General features: G+C 45.8%; 1 protein-coding gene across 1 annotated transcript in view; it reads right to left on the minus strand.

Moving 5' to 3' along the window:
* PLCL1 (phospholipase C like 1 (inactive)) overlaps positions 1-20,865 on the minus strand; it is a 1,260,670-nt gene that overhangs the window by 150,471 nt on the left and 1,089,334 nt on the right. The window contains exon 5 of the mRNA XM_069615809.1: positions 15,947-16,056. Within this exon, the coding sequence (XP_069471910.1) occupies positions 15,947-16,056 (110 nt within the window). The remainder of the gene's footprint in view (positions 1-15,946; positions 16,057-20,865) is intronic.

Below are 20,865 nucleotides of genomic sequence, written 5' to 3' on the forward strand. Positions count from 1 at the left end.
GGCCTCTCCAGGAGCTTCGCCGGGTGCTCGGCCTTCCTCTTACCCGAACCAGAGCGTTGGCTCGTGGTTGATGGTGCCGGGGAGGATGCGCCCTGCCTGGCGCCCCTAGAGCACGACCGTTCGGCGCTGCCGGTGCCAGCAGACTCGCGGTGCTTGGCCTTGTGTTGGACCCCCGTCGCCGGGGCGTCCTCAAAGGTCTTAGAAGACCGCTCGGATTTCTTCCTCTTCTTCTCGCCTGACGGGCTCTTCCCTTCCAGCCAGTTGGCGAGACGTTCATGGCGGTCCTTCATGGTCCCCTCCGACATATTGCCGCAAAACGCACAGTCCTTCTCCACGTGCGACTTGTACTCATGTAGGCAGTAAAGACAAAAGGAGTGTTCGTCCTTAAAGACATTCTGAAGCTGGCATCCAGGGCAGACCCTGAACAGCTTTCCGGGCGTCGAGCTTCCCTTCTCCTGGGCCATGTCCGAGATGGGCCTGAGAAACTTCTGGAGTCCTCCAAAAGCGTAGCTCGACGAAATCTTCACCCTTGAGGGGCGTAGACGAATCCGACACGGGTCCCCGGTGATCGGATGAAGAATCGGTGGAGCTTGAGGCTCTTTTTGACCGAAACAATTGAAGTTTTTGAGAAAAAACGTGAAAAAATAGCACTAACGCTCGAGAGCAATAGCACGAGGATCCCAACACTTGAATGTGCGGTAAAAATCTGAAGATGGCTAACAGAGGCGGGGCTTAGGTAGAGGGCAGTCATTGGCTGTGGTCAGTATGACGCAGAGATCAGTGATTGGTTACTACTACGAAAGACAGATCAGAAACGAAACTGATACTGGTTTTTTCTTTACAGAGGATTCCCAGCCTGACGACGGGGAATATTCATGTGAATCCATGCCAGACCCCATGCTGGAGAATAACCGTTTTACACATTACTTAGACATCCACAACTTTCGAGACCACCTACAGGCAGGTTTCAGCTCCTGTCACTCCACGGAAACTGCTCTCATGAATTTCTCCAACTTCAGCTCCTCTGCTCATCACTCCAACCTATCCTCTCTTTGAACTATCCACTACCTTTGACACTGTCAAGCACTCTGATCTTCTTAACAGCCTCTTTCTTCTTGGGATTCACGATCAAGCCCTTGCCTAGATTGAATCCTACATAGCAGTGCACAAATGTCAGCTGGGCCCCATCACCCACCCTAATACATGGGACTTCATCACAGACAGCAGACAGACGTAAAGCAGAATCCAAACTCCATTAGCCCCCTGGAGGGGGGCGCTGGCCAATCAGGATGCTTGGAACGCGGACTGTATTGTATGATACAAGCCCACATTCTGAGCAGCACACCCTTCCCTTCCCCGCTCTTCCCACCACTCTTAGCACCTGTGTAGTTTCCTGCACGGGTGCTAAGAGTGTAATAAAAAAATAAAGAAACTTACCTCGCTGCACATCCCCTTGTCACGGCATGCTTTCCCCGAGTCCGTTTCACTGCTGATGACATCACGGTCATCAACAGTGGAAACGAACTTGCGGAAACAGTGGATGCACATCAAGGTTTGCTTCTTTAAAACAAATTAAAAATTAAGCCATTAGCACCCGCATAGAAAGCTACACAGGTGCTAATGGCGATATGCCCTGAGTCTGCGGGCCGACCATGTCGGTTACGGCACCGCCGCCACATCGCTTTGCTCGAACTCTTAACTACGGCAGCGGGCCGTTACCAAAGGGGTCGGGCCGCCGCCTGGGGGCATACCACCCCAGTATTTCATGGGTCATTAGTCTTCATTACTATATAATGATTATTCATTACATAATCATGTGTCATTATTATAGCTTCTAGATATATGGGAATCAGGGATGAGCCTTGAAGCTGCTTTACGCACACTGCACTTGACAGTGGTAGATTGTGGCCTGCAGATCACTGGCCTTGAAGGCTGAAAGCAGCCACGCATGAAGACGCCTCGATGTGCTTTGTTCATGCAGAAACACATCGCCGTTTGCAGGTACCCTACACAGAGGTCCTAAAAGCAAAAACAGAGGGCTCGTGTTTTTTTTATTGTTTTATTTGTTACCAAAGAGTTGTTTCATAGCCGGACCAATTGAAACCCAAAAGGAAGAACACACTACTAATATGCTGGCAAGCCACTATGAAATGTACTATGAAGAAGCCCTTGTACCTGTTCTTCCTTGCTCAGGCATGATGGCACTAAGCATGTAACCATAGCACTTGTGTTTTTATAGCGCTTGCTCAGATTTTAAAGTTTGCAAATGACAATACATATCCAGTACTGGTGCAAGAATGTCTGCCCACAAGGTGAAAGGCCCCTTTGCTGTACCCTCGCCTCGATGTGCCCCCGACTATAAGAAGGATAAAAATGTGTCGGCTCACATGCATGTCCTGCAGGCCAAGTTCACAAGCTTCCCTTTCACCATGAACACAGTCCCTTCTTAGTACACTAACCAAGGACAGCACTCCCAGAAGCAGCGCTAGCTTCATTCACACACAAGAAACACGGCACGATTCCCTCGCACAAAAAGTAGGGACGGCATGGGAATCAGCATGTAAAGACTACAACACACACACACACACACACACACACACACGCACGCACGCACGCACGCACGCACAAGTTTCGGCCTCTAACCCCAGCAGCTCACACCTGTGCCTGCCTTTGTTCTATGTCATTTCATCATCAGGCATTTCAAATCCTGCAATTTAAACGTGTTTGACAGTTCATCAAAAGTTTTCTTTTGGGTAGGGGTTCCCCCAATCTCCCCCGCCTGCACCTATTTTTACCTATACCCAACACCCCCCCAACCACTTAGCTGCCCTTTCCCACCCCCCTTAAAAAATTCGATGAACTGTCAAACACGTTTATATTGCAGGCTTTGTAATGCCTGATGATTAAAGAACGTCGTACAGTTTGCCTGTGCGCTGGCTGGATACAGGAGGTGACCTGCATCGCCACACCCACCTACTTTGCTCAGTTTTGATAATCACCCACTGACAGTCCTCTTTCATGTGGCGTAGAGTGAGGTTGGTGGAGATGGGGCAGTCATTGCAGCTGTGGATAAGATTGCCCTCTCTCTCTCTCTAGCAAACTCACTCACTAACGGGAGCAGCAAGGATGCAGACAAGGCCCTGCAAATTCTTAAAAATCCCACTAGACCGACAGGTCGAGTGCCTTAGTTTACATACTTGAACTAAGAGAAATGCACTAACCGAATTGTGACGGGTGACAACATATTAACAGTCTTTTTTGTAAGAAAAAGGGGCACGTCAACATAAGCACACTTCATAGTTGGTGTAATGTTGCCACCCAAAAACCAACCATGCACAGTGAAATGTATTTGCCATTTAATGCAAAAAATACTATATTATGCAAATAGTACTCGCCCTTCATAAAATCTGTCCAGAGCGAGTTGGCTTGTAGATTTTGCGAGCCCTGCAGCCAATACCAAATATAGAAAATCTCCACCCCCAAGTCTGTCTTGTTTGCCTGCTGCTAGCCAGGAGCAGGCTGCTCTGGATGAAGAGATTTGCCAGGAGAAAGTAGGTAAATTGCAGTGCGGCTGAACTGGAGCACATGTGGTTCTGCTTTCTCCCCTCCTCTCCCCTGCTGAACTCCTGGCTGAAACTGCATTGGTTACGTGGCCTCTCTCTGATCTTGGGCCCAGGTCCCCTCCCCCGCTATTTGCGCACCTGCACCTGCACTGCCTAGCAACCCTCGCACTTGGGGACTGTTTTCTGTATCCCTACAGTCCCCTACCAGCACTTAACACCTGATATCTGCACTTACCCTTGCAATTGCGTCCAGCTGGCCGTACTTTTACTTATTGTTTTTATTTATTCTATTTATCGCGTATACTGCACTGTTCCCACCCCTTTCCCCTTCCTCCTTCCCCTGCACTTGCGTGATCTGAATGACACCTTGCCTAGTAGGATCGTTGTCTCTGTCTTCCCTCTGTTCCCCCTCCCTTGCCGCGTCACGCCTTGAAACACTCGCGTAGAGATGTGTTATAAATGCCATATCATATCATATCATTGGTGCTCAAGTACACTGCAGGCAATCCACTATCAGCACCCTCTATATTTAACTTGTTGGTAGTAAAGCTGATGTGGAGGGGATAGGCTCTCCGTTTAATCATCATTTTACATTCCAAATAATCTTTGAATGCACTGCATTTTAATGGAAGGTTAATGATGAACCGGAATGGTAACATCAGACATGTTGAGCATTATATCGTTTACCATTAGCATGCACCTTTTCTCCCCAGCATACGTACAGTGGATCTACAGTCAGCACTGGATAAGCGCACACAGGCAACGTCTAAGCAGAGTGGTTTAGAATTGCTTGGGAAGTTAGCAGAAAAAGCTGTATATTTGTTTTGCATGTGTAGGCCCTCTGCACAATATACAATAACATTTGGGTGGCTTTTCTTTGCAGACTTTCCAAGAAATTTTAGCCAATGCATGCACCTGAGAATTCACCCAATTATTTATTGTAAAGTATTGAAATATGCAAGTAGCGTGTCGGCCCAAAACAACGTTTATTTCTTCCTGTAAACTACTTTTAAAATGACATGAATATATATACTTCTGCTTGAGAGCAAACACTGCAAGAAATATATAATGGGAACTGTACTTCAGAGGCAGTCCAGTTCAGCATTAGAAAGTTATATTTATCTCAGCGTTTTCTTGCTCATGACATGGGCTGCAAGCACAGCTCACTCAGTTCCATTGTGTGAGCAAAGCTAATGGGGGAACAGTTACTGTTCCTGCCTGAGAACTGCAGAATCCTGCAGCTCATCACCAAATAATCCAATAGCAAACCAGTCAGCAAAGGTAGAGACTGGTTTTACTTCCATTCACCTGTGCAGAAATGGACAGAGAAACTGGCACAGTCTCCCCGTCCAAATATTGTTAGCCCCAAGCACAAAAACCACATGGTTTCTATAGGGTTGTGCACAATGAACCTTGTACAGAAAAGCCAATATATGTTAAGACAGTTACATTAACAATTAATCACATGGCATATCATCTGGCCCGTGTGCCCTGTTTTTATGGTATCAGGTAATATTCTCCCCATAAATAATCTCATGGTAGGCTGGGGTTATAGGGGTTGGTTAGATGGGGGTTGAGCTGGAACCACGCCCTATTTTAAATCTACCAGAACAACTGCAAGTAGAAATGCAAGAGTGAAGTGAAAATGTGGAAAATGACCACGGTCAAAAGATGCTGAACCCATCTGGCCTTGCAGGGCATGGCTTTACAGAACAATTCGAGGTTAGTACAACTCCACCCGGCCTGCCCACGTGACACAACCACCATCTCTAATGAATTTATTTATTGATTTATTTATTCACATTCGTTAAGCGCACAGCAGCCCGTGGTCACGTAAACACATACAGTATGAGGTGGCATTGTGGCGCTTGTACAATTGGTGCAGAGAGCATAGCTGTGAGCAAGTACATACGGTGAGCTAACAGCTAATTGAAGAGTGTCGTTTTTAGATTTTTGCGGAAGGCATGGAGAGAGGTTTCAGCCCTACGGGCTGTGGGTAGCGTGTTCCAGAGCTTAGGTGCCAGGTAGGGGAATCCTATTCCTCCTGCTTTGGCCCTTGTAATTCGTGGAACTGTGAGTTGGTTGGTGTACTCTAGTCTGGTGGGTTGTGTTCTGACTAGAGTGTCTGATAAGTAAGGGGGTGCGGTAAGGTTGATGCATTTGTGTGCGGTGGAGAGAATCTTGAAAGTGATTCGGTCTTTAACTGGTAGCCAGTGAGCATTTTATCTTGCTTGAGAAATGTGATCTCTTTTAGGAATACTGAGAGCTGCTCTGAGGGAGTTGTTTTGAGTGGTTTGGAGTCTGGCTAGGTTTTTTTTGATGTACCAGCTAGGAGTGAGTTGCAATAGTCCAGTTTGGCTCCTATGGTGGCTCTCGCAATGGAGAGGCAGTTATCTTTTGTTAGAAACAGTTTTATGGCATTGATCAGTTTGGTACTCAAAGCGGAATCCGATACAATGGCGCTAACTTGTTTATCCATACATAGCGTAGCATCAATGTGGACTCCGAGCGTTTTAACTGAGGATAGGACTGGGATGACACAGTTGTCAATGCAGATGTTTTGATAGGTTGGACCCAATTTGGCTAGTGTGGATTTTTGACCGAGGATGAGGATTTCAGTTTTATCCCCATTGAGGCATAAGCCATTGGTGGCCATCCAGGCTTGGATTGTGGAGTAAATTTGTTAAAGGGTAGAAGCGTCTTGGAGATAGCTCCCGGTGAGGGGAAGGAGCACCTGGGTATCATCAGCATAGTTTGTGTATGTGATCCCAAGTGCATCCAGTTTATCAAATAGTGGCTTTGTGAATAGATTGTAAAGTGTTGGGGCAGTACAGGATCCCTGGGGAACACCACAGTGTATGATAGTGGGTTCAGCGTTTGGTATATTGGAGAACACTTTCATGGCTCTGCCTTCTAGGAAGGAAGTGATCCACGTTGCTGCGTGATTGGAGAAGTGCGCTGCATGCATGAGGTGGTTGGTGAGGGTGTTATGGTCGACGAGATCAAACGCTGCTGAGAGGTCTAGGAGTAGGAGTAAGGCAGGTTTACCCATGTCAAGGATGGAGGTGATTTGGTTTTTCAGATCTAGTAAGGCGGTTTTCGTTCCGTGTCCTTTGCGGAACCCTGATTGTCTCTTTCCAAGGATTGAGTTGGTTTCGAGGTACAGTTTGATTTGCCTGTGGGCAGCCTTATCTAATATTTTAAGAAGAAATGGGACGGTTGTAATTGGTCTGTAGTTATTAGGTTGAGAAGGGTCTAATGCAGTTTTTTTTTAGGAGTGGACGTACCCAAGCCTCTTTGAGGCAGTTGGAGACTATACCTGTTTTGAATGAGGCGTTTATGAAGGCGAGGAGCGAGTTGCTCAGCACATTCTTTGATGATCTTAGGGGGGCATACATCGGCCTTGCATAGCGATGGTTTGAGATGTTTTAGACATCTATCTCAGATATTTCAGCGAAGGAGAATTTATGAGGGTTATTACCTGTGTGCTTAAGGTGAGTTTGCTTCTGGATCTTCTGTTTAAGTTATGCTTTGTAATGGTCAAAGATTTTGTTCTGGAGGAGGTCTATTTTTTTTTGCATGGCAGCTTTTATGCTGGCGCACCAGGCTTCATCTTTAATGATTTCGTCAGTGCAGGTGGGAGGTTCTGTTAATTCTTTAAAGATGGTTCGGAAGATATCTTTAGTGGTGTCACAGGGGTTAGCCTGCCAAGTTTTTAGTGCCTGACGTTTGGAGTTGCACAGATTTAGGAGCCCTTCTTTGAACCACGAGTTGGAGTGGAATGATTTCTTTTCTTTTTTTTTTCTAACGGGGCGAATGTGTTGATGGTGCTGGTCAATGTGTCTCTGAATAATTCCGCTAGTATGATGGGGTCAGGTGAGAATGGTGGCGCTAAGCATGGGAGATTGAGATAGGCACTGATGTTCTCTGCAGTGACTTTCTTTGCGATTCTGGCTGCTGTAGCCGGTGCTGGAGTGTTGGGCTTGGCGCATGGAGTTATGGGGACAGTGAATTGTAGGCAGTTGTGGTCTGTCCATGGGACGGCAGTATTGGAAACCATGTTTGTGTCGCAATTGTGGTCTATAATCCAATCTAAGATGCAACCTTTTGTGTGTGTGTGAGATGTGACTTTCTGAGAGAAGCCAAGGTCACTGAGGTCTTTTGTGAAGGATGTGGTGGGTGTTCGTTGGCGTCGTTGAAGTCTAGATTGATGTCACCTAGGAGTAGCGTTTTGGTAGATTTTTTTATATTGTTTCCTAGAAGGTGGGTAACTTGTCCTATGAAGTCTGACGGAGTTCCTGGTGGGCGGTACACCACATGTATATTTATGGTACTTTTTGGTGATAGGGCTATTTTGGCGGATAGGGTGTCTACCTTTCCTTCTCCCTGGTAGGGTACAGGTCTGATAGATATGCTCTCTTTGAATATTAGGGCTACTCCTCCTCCTGTTTTGGCTAATCTGTCCTGTCTGAGGATAGAGTAACCTTTGGGAAGTGCAATTGTGATGGCTGGGCCAGAGGCTTCATGGAGCCAGGTTTCAGTGATGACAATAATGTCTAGATCTTGGTTGGTAATAAGATCATGGACTTCTAACGCATGGGCATTGAGCGAGCGAACATTGAGTAGGGCGCATTTGTAGGGAAGGGGTTGGTTCTCGATTTTAATAGGCTCTATGGTTTCTAATTTAGGAAACGAGGAGGATTGTTTGGACTTATTGTGGATGGGAGTCAGGTGGCGCCCCTTAGAGCTGCTAGTGCTAATGTTACTTGGGCAGAGGTGACTGGTGTCAGCTTTAATGTTGGTCCTAGAACCTAAGTGATTATTTCTGAGTGCGATAGAGGAGGGTATGGTAGCAAAGTTCATAGGTTGAGTGCGGTTCCTAAGTCTGTGTAGTCTGGAGTGCAGTGTAGTGGGATGCGTGGCTGCGAGCGTGGTGTGTCGGCAGGGACTAGGCAGGAAGTCCATGGTGTTGGAGTTAAGGCTGCTTTTGTACACGTGGTTGTCTGGCCCTGGCCTTTGATCGCGTATGAGCAGGGTGCCTATCATGCATATGAGTAGAGGCAGGGTGTACATGTTGGATGGGAGTGGCAATCTAGACTGATTAGTCTAACTGGCGTTTATTCCCTAGGACAGTAATAACCTGAGAGGCTATTAGAACTATGGGCAATATGCGATCACTAGAGGCTAAGGAGCAGTACTAGCAAAGCAATCATTACAGGCTAGAAAACAGCAGTGGCAAGGCGATCACTAGAGGCTAATGAGCAATAGTGGCAGTGCTGAGGATATCTGAGCAGTAATTTGGCTAACAATCAAAAATATTTATAGTATTTAGTATTTAACACAGCAACCCGTCTGCAAATACATACGCTATAGTTGATTGCAACAAGGCAAGAGGCGACGAGTATAGTGACTATACATTCTGTTGTATTTGTGCCTGCTATGGCAGTTAAGCAATGTGGTATCTACTGCGGGATAAAACCATAGTGAGATATGTGTTTGCGGCTTTACAGAGGGATTACCGGCGTGTGGGTACACAAAGGCAGAGATCCATTTATGAAGATCATGGGTTTTACGAGTCTACTCGCCGTTCGTTGTTCTGGGGTGAGCCCGTGAGAGCTAGTGTTACGGGGGAGCACTGTAGCAAGTCTGCTTACCTGGAGCGGAGTGGCGGACAGAGTTCCGGGCCCGAGGCTCTTATGGTTCCGGACAGGCTCAAGACAGGGCTGCCTTGTTGGGCAGCCTTAGTGGGTGTGCCGGCGTTACGCCTACCGGCGAATGTGGTTGGCTGAAGAGGGATCCGTGGGCCAATCCCAGCGACTGCAGCCTGCAGAGTGCTGCGGGTTCCATCTCCGATTTTCAGGCGGCCATGCTGGAAAGGCGGCTGCCTCGTGGGGGCCAATGGCGTCCGGGCAGGAATGGCGATTTTGGGAAAGCGTTGCCAAGAGTTTCCTAAAAATTATGTAATCCTGCAGCTCACGCCAAATTATTGAGCGCAGTGCAGAATTCGATTCTGCTTTGGACTGAGCGTGTCCAACGGTGGTGCGGCGGCCATTGCAGCACGGCGTTGCATCCCCTGCCTCCCTGGAAGAGGGTGGCACTGCTCCTGCAGTGGGGAGAGGCCCTGTGCCTCAGAGATCCGCTGGTCGAGTATGGAGGGGCTCAGGCTCAAGACAGGGCTGTCTTGTTGGGCAGCCTTAGTGGGTGTAAATAAATAAATTTGCTTCGACGTATGGGCTCGTGCATGCCAACAAATCATCTTCCCCACAGCGCCACTTCCTTAAACATGACTGCGCCATCTCGTATCATGGCTGAGCCTTTCGGATCTACGTGATTTTATTGAACTGAAATGTTCGGCCCCCAAAAGTCATTTTTCTTTTCTTTTTTCAATTTTCCGCAAATATATTTGTGGGGCGAGTCCCCCCACAGCCCCCCACCTTACCCTATACATTTTTTATTCACTTTACCCCCTCACATAGATATATATATGCGGAAGATTGGGGGTCAGACCTTTGGGGGTCGAACTTTTGGGAGTAGGTAATCTTGTACAATACTGAGTCTTTCATCCATCTTTAGCTGTTGTAGGTCTATTGCTCATGCAGAAATAAAATGCTGTCAGATTCGACAGAAACGTACCCACTTCCCCCTGCCCCATATTTTTCTCCTGCTTCTGAGGTGCCTATATCATCTGGTCCATGCCGATCCTACGGAACCTTCCGGCTGGGAAGGAAGTTGCTACGCTCCTGGCCTGTTCAGGATGGGTGACCTTGTCCTAGCATTGATGTCTTTTGCCAGGCCTCCAGGTATTTGCTCTCGCTAGGTCCTGTGGTGCTACAGTCCAAAAACAAATTCCAGTAGCCCCGCTCCCACTACTAAGGTAGTGGGAAAGAGTGACTCCTACAATGCGAAGGTAGCAGGAAAGAGTGATTCCTACATCTGTAAGCACTGTGGTTTGTAGAGAGGAATCTATTTATTATGATAACATGCCATTTATATAGCGCTTTTATCAAAGCGCTTTACACAGAACATATTTACATGCATTATCACCTCATCAAAATCGGTACTCACTTTATCAACCTCGGAAGGCTGAAAGGCTGAGTCTACATTTCTGGGATTTGAACCTGCGACCAGCAGATCAAACACAGATCACACCAAATAGGCTCAAATCGGTGAGCTATTGTACAGGAATCTTATTTGCATGTGACATTCCTGAAACCACGTTAGATCTGTTTATCTGTCATCACTTTTGTAAGTGATGACAGCAGAGTGAAAAACTTGAAATTCAGTGTCCCCTCCAGGCCAGTGCCCTAGGCAGCAGCCTAGTTAACCTTGCACTGGAACTGGATATCTCTTTGCTATGATCACTGCCCTCTTTGCACCAAAGTCTTAAATCGTAGATCCCTGTGCAAATGACCCTGCAATTCAATTAGGCCCATGTTATCACGGCTTCCCAATTACATGCATTAGTCAGGAAATATGAAATAGTTGCCTTACAGAGATCAAACCATGAAGTTGCTCAGCATGAAGCAGAAGGTTGTGACAATAGTCACCTATGAGATGCAAAACGTTTACATTAGTTCACTGATAAAGCTTCATACATTTAGTGGGATAATTTCTTCTGACAAGATACGGAGACGCAAGGGGCAAAAGCATTCATTAGATGACAGTACTGGAGAGACGTGCTATCTACATACTTACTACAATGAGCTATACATGGACTGGACATTAACATAATACACATTATCACAGGATTGGTGGATAGAAAAAAAGTAAAATAAGGCACGCAGTTGTTGCCAGCATGATTACTGCAAAAGCAGGGTTGGACTCAAAATTCCCGCAGGCTTTGTAATGTAAAGCATGTGTCTGGGCCATGCATTATACAGAGTAGATCATACACTCCAAACAAGGCACCTCAGAATTGGGCTCAGCAGCACCAATGGGATGCTGACTGCCATTCTTCAGGTTTTTTCATCTTATTATTGTCTCCTCCTGTCTGTAATTTTGTTTAATAATGTTTGTTTTTTAGATAATATATAATTCCTTACACGTTTTCTACATACATTAAGCTTAACTAAATAAAAATACAATCAAAAAAGCAAATGTTGATACAAGTGTTTATACTTATTTTTGCCCTGAAATACACATTTCTTATGTATTTCTCAAAATAAGATATCTAGCGGCACGGGTAGAATAGCTCAGTGGCAACGCGTTCGTCATGGAAGCAAGATAACGCAGAGCAACAAAGGTTCAAATCCTGGGTCTGCGCTAAGCAGAGCAACAAAGGCTTCAATCCCGGACCCGGTCTCGGGAGGATAGCTCAGGGGCAACGTGCTCACCTTGGAAGCAAGGCGACATGGAGCAACCGAGGTTCTATCCCCGGGTCTGCGCTTAGAAACCTCTGGGTTTTAAGCACATTATAAATAACCTATCATATGATATCCCTTTATCATGAAGAATGTACTATCAGTCACTGTGCAACATTCCCTATGTTCACTGTAACACTTCTGGAATAACCAGGTCTGGAACCTGGTAAGGATCAAAGGGGAAACGGTCCATGTTTATGGAACTGCAGCATTAAATGCATATCCGAGAGTCCCCAGAGGCAATTCAGTTTAGATGCACTATAAAAAGAATACACTCTGTATCACTGTATAGATATCGCATCGTTGTAAGGTCCCATGGAGTTTCATAAATTATAGTTGTGCAATGTTTCTACTAATTTACACGTGAACGTACCCGTGATTCATTAATAAAAGAGTTGCACATCTATGCCTGTGGAGCAGGTGTACATTTTCTAGAAGGCTGCCAGGTGTGCAACTGTAGGGCATTCGTAAAGAAGTAGCTAAAGTGGACATTCTCAGGTGAAGTATTGAAAATGTCGATAAATGAATGGGATGTGCGAAGTAAAGGAACATTTCGTGAAAAGCCCCTGTGGATGGAGAGGCATGACATTGTTATACATTAATTGTCAGAGTTTCCTTTCTTTCCGCCCCTGCATCGCATAACCTTGCTTCGGAGTAAGATTTGGACATGTCTGATATGGAACACCGCCACAAGTCAGCCATTTTGGTGTATCAGATGTACCTTGCACTTTTCCTTCCAGCAGTGGTACATTACGGGGTTCTTTAAATCGCTTTTGTGGATGGACATGGCAACCACTTGAAAGTTATGATGGGAGTAACTGACGTCAAACATGTGAATCTTTGTCAAATAGTTATTTACTGAAAACTTGTTCGCAAATGTCCCTAAATGTCCCTTAAAACAGAAAAAGCAGAGATTAATCAAGAAGTGGTGTTGACACGACAGCTTTAGTTGTAGTTTAATTACACTCCAGACAACCAAGCAATTGCTTGCACGGGTTTCTTTCTGTTTTCTAAAATAATATTGCAAAATTGGTCCACAAGCTAATGCATAGGGCCTCATTCCAAGTACAACAATGCGGTAAAAAAGTGGCATTAATGCCATTACTGCCACTTTTTTGGTGGCAACAAAATTACAACCACTTTCACCACACAACCGATTCTAAATTTTGACCAAGTCAAAGATTTACCTCCAGCAAAATCAGCAGCATTGCCATGGCAACATTAGTATTAATTGCAAATCTGGAGAAAAAAAATTAGTTCAATGCGTTTTAAAAATGTGGTTTAACAACGGCTGCCCATCACTTGCAATCTGGTGGTAATTCCACCGGACTCAGTGAGTGGCGGTAATGGTAAATGATTTTGGTGGTATTTCCACGGAAATACCAGACAATTACTGTCAAACCGGTATTGAGACCCATTGTCCTTGGAGCATTAATGTGGTTTTTTTCGGCATTGATGAAGAATTTACCGTTTTAATGTTTAGCAAATACTCCATCAAGATATCGGCCACTCAAGAGCTAGTGAAATAAGAAAAGACTGGAACACTATTGAATGTGTTGTATGATCTTGACCGAGACGCTCAGCTAGATCAGGAAAAGTATGATTCAAATAATATGTGCATGAGTTATTAAATGGTGCATTTAATGTGTGAGGGTGAAATATGGGTACAATGATTTTTATATTAATGAAAAATTACTTTTGTATTGATTTAACAATAATGGTTTCATTTTTTCGCCCTACAATTTCAGAAACACATAGGTGACTTTTTAAACCTAAAATGAGATGACACTATGCCATTTTGTGATGTGGAAGTCTATGGTCTAATAAGTAAAAAATTATCATAGGACGTTTGCACCTTACATTTTCAAATATTATGGGTGCCGATTCCCTTTATTTTGATACTCCATTTTAACCAGCATCACAAAGCTCCTTAACTACTCAACTGGAATATCTATCATAAAAACATCCCCACTAGTTAGTTTGTGGTTGCAATTTATCTGGTGAAAGTCAGTGGTGGAAGTAGGCGGGAGCGGTTGGAAGCGGTACTCCTCTACTTTTATAAATTAAGTTTTACTGTTCCTATACTTTTATTTTAAAAAGAAATCGTTCCGGAATGGTTTTCGTTTTGAAATAAAAGTGTAGGAAGAAGTTGAAATGTGCACTTCAGTGCCCTGCTCTGAACGTTCCCTTAAACAGCAGGTTAGTTTGCTTAGGGGTTTGTATGGCACATGGGAGGGGGCGTCGTAATGGGGTTTGTGGGAAGCGGGACAGGCCAGCAGGGAACATAGTTCCACTACTTCTTTTCGTACACTTAGACCACTGGTGAAAGTTGTATTTTTTTTTTCGGATTAAAAATGTCTTAAACTAATTTTACCTACAGATATTTAGGAACTCTGGTTGTTCGCTGCTGACTGTCGGCAGCCCAGAAAATATAGGAAATGAATCTAAACATTTGTGTAACACAAAGCAGGAAACCTCCTGTGCATATTTTGCAAGGGTGGGTAGCACTGCTAGCAAATGTCAGTGTTCTGTGTCGCACAACATCAAGGTATTGGCAGCAGGAGAAAGCCTTGTCTCTAGAAGTTGCCGGATCCATCTCAAACCTTCTGTCACTGGGGTTAGTCCCCAGAGGGGTGTGGTCAGGCCTACCTTCATCTCAAACCGTCTGTCAATGGAGCTAGTCCCCAGAGGGGTGTGGTCAGACCTACCTTTATCTCAAACTGTCTGTCAATGGGGCTAGTTCCCATAGGGGTGTGGTCAGACCTACCTTCATCTCAAACTTTCTGTCACTGAAGCTAGTCCCCAGAGAGGTGTGGTCAGGCCTACCTTCATCTCAAACCTTCTGTCACTGGAGCTAGTCCCCAGAGGGGTGCGGTCAGGCCTCCCTTCCTTCATCTCAAACTTTCTGTCACTGGAGCTAATCCCCAGAGGGGTGTGTTCTGGCCTACCTTCATCTCAAATGTTCTGTCACTGGAGCTAGTCCCCAGAGGGGTGTGGTCAGGCCTACCTTCATCTCAAACCGTCTGTCAATGGAGCTAGTCCCCAGAGGGGTGTGGTCAGACCTACCTTTATCTCAAACCGTCTGTCAATGGAGCTAGTTCCCATAGGGGTGTGGTCAGACCTACCTTCATCTCAAACCTTCTGTCACTGAAGCTAGTCCCCAGAGAGGTGTGGTCAGGCCTACCTTCATCTCAAACCTTCTGTCACTGGAGCTAGTCCCCAGAGGGGTGCGGTCAGGCCTCCCTTCCTTCATCTCAAACTTTCTGTCACTGGAGCTAATCCCCAGAGGGGTATGTTCTGGCCTACCTTCACCTCAAACGTTCTGTCACTGGAGCTAGTCCCCAGAGGGGTGTGGTTAGGCTTACCTTCATCTCAAACCTTTTGTCACTGGAGCTAGTCTCCAGAGGTGTGGGGTGTGGTCAGGCCTACCTTCATCTCAAACCTTCTGTGACTGGAGCTAATCCCCAGAGGGTTGTGTTCTGGCCTACCTTCATCTCAAACCTTCTGTCACTGGAGCTAGTCCCCAGAGGGGTGCGGTCAGGCCTCCCTTCCTTCATCTCAAACTTTTTGTCACTGGAGCTAATCCCCAGAGGGGTGTGTTCTGGCCTACCTTCATCTCAAATGTTCTGTCACTGGAGCTAGTCCCCAGAGGGGTGTGGTCAGGCCTACCTTCATCTCAAACCTTTTGTCACTGGAGCTAGTCCCCAGAGGGGTGTGGTCAGGCCTACCTTCATCTCAAACCTTCTGTGACTGGAGCTAGTCCCCAGAGGGCTGTGGTGAGGCCTACCTTCATCTCAAACCTTCTGTCACTGGAGCTAGTCCCCAGAGGGGTGCGGTCAGGCCTACCTTCATCTCAAACCTTCTGTGACTGGAGCTAGTCCCCAGAGGGGTGCGGTCAGGCCTACCTTCATCTCAAACCTTCTGTGACTGGAGCTAGTCCCCAAAGGGGTGCGGTCAGGCCTACCTTCATCTCAAACCTTCTGTGACTGGAGCTAGTCCCCAGAGGGGCGTGGTAAGGCCTACCTTCAGCACTGTGATATTCCAAGCGAAACCTTCCACGGCCTTGCTGAGCTTCCTTCCTTTCAAGCCTTCCCTGGTGCCGAGTTGGTGAAGCTCTTCATGGAACTCCATCCCTACAAAGGAAAGACAGATGGAATGAGTTATGAAAAAGCACCAAATCCTACTGGGAAATGGGTGGAGGGGGTTAACCAAGAGAAACTTTCACTGAGTCACTGGTCCGATTTCACAACAGAGAGCAGTTTACGTTATAACCACAGTGTCAGAATCCTACAATGGTATGGCAATTTATGCATTATGTTAAATCTACAACAAAAAAACAATATATGCAAACAAGTCAAGATCAAGCGCTTCGTGGGACACCTAAAGGTGTACCTATGTTTCACAAGGACTCCATTAAATAGGGACCCATTCATGCTTCTATGTAGAAATCACCCCACAGCAGCAGCATAGACAGTTACTACATTCAATACATACTTGAATGTCTGTGGCCTGTGATGCTCTTGGTGGTTAAACATGGGTTTCATTGCTATTCTCAAAAGCTGTGAATGATCTGGTCATTGTAAAATGACTTACAATTTAATTATCATGTTAACAAGTATAAAGTGCAGGCACTTTTTGTGTCTGGGCTAGTTGTGCAAAAGTGTAATTAGATTAAGATTCTAGAATTAAACCATAAAATTGGAAACCGAAAAGAACAACTGACCTTCTATGAATAGTTGGAACGAGAGATACGTTAGACAACCCTTTTGTGGCAGAATTGACGTGCACCATTCTTTGCTTCAAACAACTCAAAACTCTTTGCGGTTGATGCACTCTCACTTATGCGCACATGCACTTTCCCCACTGTGTGCTGTAACAAACACTATATCTGATGCAATACCAGTGATTCATTGTGTTTTCTTTTTTTGTTGGAATGAGCAGAGAGGATTTAAGAGTGCGCCCTAACAGTACAGGATGACTTCTCTTTCGCTTTAACAATATCTTTGGTGTCACAAAAAAGTCTCTGGGTTCCAACACAAAATCTCTGGATTCTGCCACAAGCTCCTGGATTTAGACACAAGCCCCTGTGTTCAGGCACAGGCCTATGTGTTGCACTTAAGTGTATGGCATCCAACATGAGTCTCAGGGTTTCTCCTTCTGTCAGTTCAGGACCCCTGCTTCTCCTTTACAGGGAAACTACTTTGTCCAAGTCTTGGGGCCCAGTGTCTGTCTGCACGCTAAGCTTAGGCTGTGGTGAGAGCTGAGGTAGGCATCCTAAAAATGAACCCCCATCACTTCCATTAAAAGTCTGACCACTTGAGCTTCTATACAGACATAGTCAATGATGCCTTTTCACCTCACCATCTTGAGGACATTGATCTAATCCCCAACACCTTGTCCACCACCTTGACGAGTCACAATGTCTTTGTTCGTAAGGGGGCTTTTCCTGCACCTCCTCTCCCTATTGTCCAGCCCCTCAACACTCTGCCACGTGCATGTACCTAACACACCCTTGGCTCAGGGTGTAACTACCTCTAGCTGCTTCTTCTTGAGTCTTCTCATTTATCCCTCCCACATCCTCACTCCTGAGGGTTATTCTCAACTATTGTCCCTACCTCCTGTCCTCACTAGTCTGGTGTGTCCTGGGCATCCCTCACACGTACTTCCCTGCTCTTGCTCCTCCACCCTTACCCTGGTCATCTTTTCAAACCTTATGATTCACAACACATCTACCATCATGGTCTCCTCGGGGATTGATTTGCCTTGTCCTCCAACCTCTGTCACTGAACTCCTCCTCCTCTCCTTCCAGGATATCACCTCTAACATCCTATCTCTGTATATTTTCCTCACCCATCATTCCCAATCTCCCCCTTATGGCCGTCCCCCACTTCTCCTCGGGAACTATCTCCGCTATGCCACTCTTCAATCCACCTAATATTGTTCCTTTCCTCACAACTTCTTTTGCCTCCTGAACCTCTAACTAGTTTATCACCTCTCCTCCTAAACACTCCTTTCACCATTCACTACTCCTTTTCCTGATCTTCCTCTCCACCCCTTATTACTTTTTACTGCCTCCAAAATCCTGTTATGCCCTCTGGCCTCCTTAGTCCTGCTCCAACACTGTCTGCTCTAGTGCTCCAGCTTCGTACAGCGCTCCTTCTCTATCTCCGAACTCCTACTCTGCAGCTATGCCATGACTGGCTTGAGAGGTCATGCGATTGTTCTGGGCATGCTTATTGGCAGGGAGACAATATATTCCTGCCCCTCTGGAGAAAGTCATCAAATAGGCCAGCTGCCATATTGGACCAGCCAGCTGGTCGGTAACTGTTGCTCGCTCTCCTTTTATTCTGCTTAAAGACTCTCCGTCCATGAAGTACATCTGTGCTCTCTCCTGTGTTCAGCAAGTGGGTATGCATGTTATTGAGTTCATTGGAATGCGGGGGCAGCTGTAAAGTTTTTTTTGTCCCAATGCCCACAAGGAGGGGCGGGGCTGCACTTCCTTCTGCCATATGACCAAGAGGTGCGAGTTCTCCCTGGCTGACCATGTCTGAGGCTGGAAAGTACCTCTGTGGCGTGCACCATCGAATCCCAAAGTCTTCCCGCCACTGAAATGACAATTGTGCTCCTCTGTTTTTTTCTTGGTTTCCCCCTGTTGAAGACTGGGACCCTGGGAGACTTAGTTATCCTCCATGTGGTGTGCCAGTCATGTCAGAACAACCTGGCCTTGGGCCATCTTGTCTAGTATTCCCTCTGGCTTTAGGGATCTGAACTAGATTCCTCCGTATTCTTTGCCCTCCCGAATGTAATCCAGTTTTTCTGGGTTTGACCATTTGGGATGAGCTATCACAAGTTAAAAAAAGACTAATAAGATCAGAACTACACGGGTCTATAATGTTGGAATACTTGAGGAATGGAATATTACTGCAAGGATTTGTAATAAGAAACAAACCCAGGCTCTTCCTCGACAATACGAATTTTCGGATACAATGGAGTTATATTGCAAATAAATGCGGAAGGGACCGGGTGATCTTAATCATAGACACGGCAAAAGAGACTACAGAGAAAATAGCCATTGACCTTCAGAAAGTAGAGGAATAAATTAAGAAACTAGTCCCTCTGGAACACTACAAGAAGAGAACAGATGAAATCCTGTCAGAAATTAAAACATTCAAAGAAGACCTAACGAAAGAACGAGTGAGAAGACTGAAAAAAGATGTCCAACAGTTTACCCATGAAAAGGCTTTCAGCTATACTCAGGAAAACTACTACTCTAAAGATCAAGAAGACCCAGGACATCACCAGAAACAAACGAATGGGAAAAGAAGAGTGAGATTTAGAGGAACGTCTTATAGCTCTAGTGAGGACATTACGGGAGAAGGAAGCAACTCCGGGAGAAGAGGAAGACATTTCTAATACACAACAGGAATAAGGAACACTAGAGGAAGACAACGGGGGAACAGGATAAACAGCAAATGGACAGCATTTTTTAGAGAGGGACCCACAGTATTGGGATACAGAACAGAGAATAACCTGCAGCATGAAAGCACTATGGTGAACCACACCATACCCTTAAGCAAAATGAAGTAACTACCATTGAAAAAGGATTAGGATTTGTGACCATCAGTAAATACAACTGTTTTACCTTCAGAGAAGAATTTGCAGAATTCATGAGGAAGATACATCTCAAACAGTTCTTCACTGAAAAAGTAGACGAGAGAGAACAAGACAGTGGCCTACATAAAAAATCAGACTTTGTACCCCCAGTGCAGATGCAGAGTGCAGAGACCGAGGTCTTTGAGAATAGGGTGCTACAAGAAATGACAACACTGGAAAAGAAAACAGGGAAAAAATGGACCTTCAGAATCTGAGTAATTTAGAGAAAGTAACATTGAAGACATTATTAGACAATGAATCCATAGTCATTTGAAAAGCAGACAAAGAGGGGGACACGGCAGTACTCGGCAGAAAAGACTACAGTGAAGAATGTATGAGGCAGCTGGACAATAAAATAAATTATCAACGCGCATCTCGGGCAAGTACCAAGATAAGTACCGCTTGGCCGCGGTGAACGCTGCTTCAGCTCCTATCAAGGTGTTCTGCCGTGCTGTGCTGGCGGTGAAACGAACGAACGAACGCCCACAGCTTGATTGACAGACACCTTGGGCCCGTCTCTGTCAAGCTGGGATTGGTTTGCTAGCTTGCCTCCCCATTGGATTGTGTTTAACTTTCAAGCACACGCGCATCGCGCACGCGCATCTCGGGCAAGTACCGAGATAAGTACTGCTTGGCCGCGGTGAACGCTGCTTCAGCTCCTATCAAGGTGACTTTGCTTTCTGCCTTCCTGTTCTGCCGTGCTGTGCTGGCGGTGAAACGAACAAACGCCCACAGGTGAAGTGACTGTGTATTGTGTTCATTCTCATCACGAGCGCACCTGTGAACTTTTGGGAGAGTCTCTGAAAGAACTTTGCAAGAACTTTTGCAAGTACTTTTTACTGATACCGTTCTGTTTCTATTTTCCCTAGCTTGATTGACAGACACCTTGGGCCCGCCTCTGTGAAGCTGGGATTGGTTTGCTCGCTTGCCTCCCCATTGGATTGTGTTTAACTTTCAAACACACGCGCATCTTGCCGCGCGCATCTCGGGCAAGTACCGAGATAAGTACCACTTGGATGCTTAGCCGCACAGCCACGGAGTCGCGGTAGAGCTTTGATTCAATCCATATTTGGTCTGTTATCCTTTATTTTGTTTTAGGTGAGACGAGCTGTATAACATACATTGGCTTTTGTCTTGTGTGCTACACTGTGTTATTGGTTATTGGCTAATCTTTCACAGAGCATATTGTTTGCGTTTTATATTGTGCTTTGTATTATTTTGTATTGTGTGTTGTCTACCCCTCTCACTTTTTTCCGATGACCGCTTACACCTCTTACAAACTAACAACC

This window comes from Ambystoma mexicanum, chromosome 9, assembly GCF_040938575.1.
Source record: "Ambystoma mexicanum isolate Mex_15411 chromosome 9, UKY_AmexF1_1, whole genome shotgun sequence".
In the NCBI taxonomy this organism is placed as follows: domain Eukaryota; kingdom Metazoa; phylum Chordata; class Amphibia; order Caudata; family Ambystomatidae; genus Ambystoma; species Ambystoma mexicanum.